Consider the following 1,061-nt stretch of genomic DNA (forward strand, 5'->3'; position numbering starts at 1 on the left):
CCCTAACCCTCCCTGCCACAGCCACTCAGCCAGGAACGAATGAGGGGAGCTTTGCCGAGTGTGCCAAGCTCAGACCGGGGTGCACCATGCAAACAGACCCACTTCTTCTTTATTGTGCCCTGCAGAAATGTCCCTGCTTCCTCCCCCGAAACAGGTTCTTCAGCCTTGCAGGCTGCAGTGCCACACGTCACTTGGCAGCTACCCTGATGCTGGCGTACTCGGAGCAGGCTGCGCCGGGGCTCCTGCTGTGCCGCGGCGCCACGGGCAGGGGCTGGAGATCAGCGTAGTGGATGTCGTCGTCTTCCTTGCTGCTTTGCTGCAGAAGTGCACACAAATGGTGAATGCCGTCACAAGAAAAATCTTGCAAAAGTTACCCTAATGGCAGGTTCAAGCCGGGACAGCGGTGCCACGGCTGCGCAGATGCCCCATGCCGTGGTGCAGAGCGTGCCGGGACCACGTGCCCACCCAGTACCCACCTTGGCCCCGGAGCCTTGCAGAGTCCCTGTAAGCCGGGGCATCGGCACGGGATGCTCTTCCCCATATTCATGGCTCATTCCTCCCCGGCTGGGCAGATATGAGGTCTCTGCACCCAGGACTTCACTGCGAGGGGGGAAGGACGGCCATTAGAGCTAAAGGAAGCCATGTCCCCTCCCTGCGCCACCCAGCACAGCTCTCCTCAATATCCCTCCCAAGTTTTAGCCCGGTTCTGTGGCACGTGGCTACATGACACCCATGCTGAAGGCAGAGGAGAGGGACAACATGCTGCCTGCATGCCAGGCTCAGACACTGCAGTGAGGGGCTGCGAGGAGCTCCCTGGCACTGGGTGCTCCCCACCGCATGCTCCTGTGAAACGCAGAGAAAAGCAACTCCATGCAGTGATGTGCCTGTGAGTAAAGGACCTTTTCAGGGGAAAACCACTGTGCCAGAGGGAGAGGAAACCAGGATAAGGCAGGTGGATAAGGCAGTTTGCTGGTGCAGAAGGAAGAGGTGGTGGGTACAAACCTGGGGGTCCCGGCACAGCACCGCAGAGGGATGGGCGACAAGCTGCCCATGGCCACTGG

The 1,061-nt window shown here is 60.0% G+C and overlaps 1 protein-coding gene across 1 annotated transcript in view; it reads right to left on the bottom strand.

Moving 5' to 3' along the window:
* Positions 1–187: 187 nt before the first annotated feature.
* LOC104619642 (signal-regulatory protein beta-1-like) overlaps positions 188–1,061 on the bottom strand; it is a 1,878-nt gene continuing 1,004 nt past the window's right edge. The window contains exons 3-5 of the mRNA XM_010285590.1: positions 1,003–1,057; positions 477–600; positions 188–316 (exon numbers count right to left, since the gene is read on the bottom strand). Coding sequence (XP_010283892.1) covers positions 188–316; positions 477–600; positions 1,003–1,057 — 308 coding nt within the window. The remainder of the gene's footprint in view (positions 317–476; positions 601–1,002; positions 1,058–1,061) is intronic.

Source organism: Phaethon lepturus, unplaced genomic scaffold (genome assembly GCF_000687285.1).
Source record: "Phaethon lepturus isolate BGI_N335 unplaced genomic scaffold, ASM68728v1 scaffold35814, whole genome shotgun sequence".
In the NCBI taxonomy this organism is placed as follows: Eukaryota; Metazoa; Chordata; class Aves; order Phaethontiformes; family Phaethontidae; genus Phaethon; species Phaethon lepturus.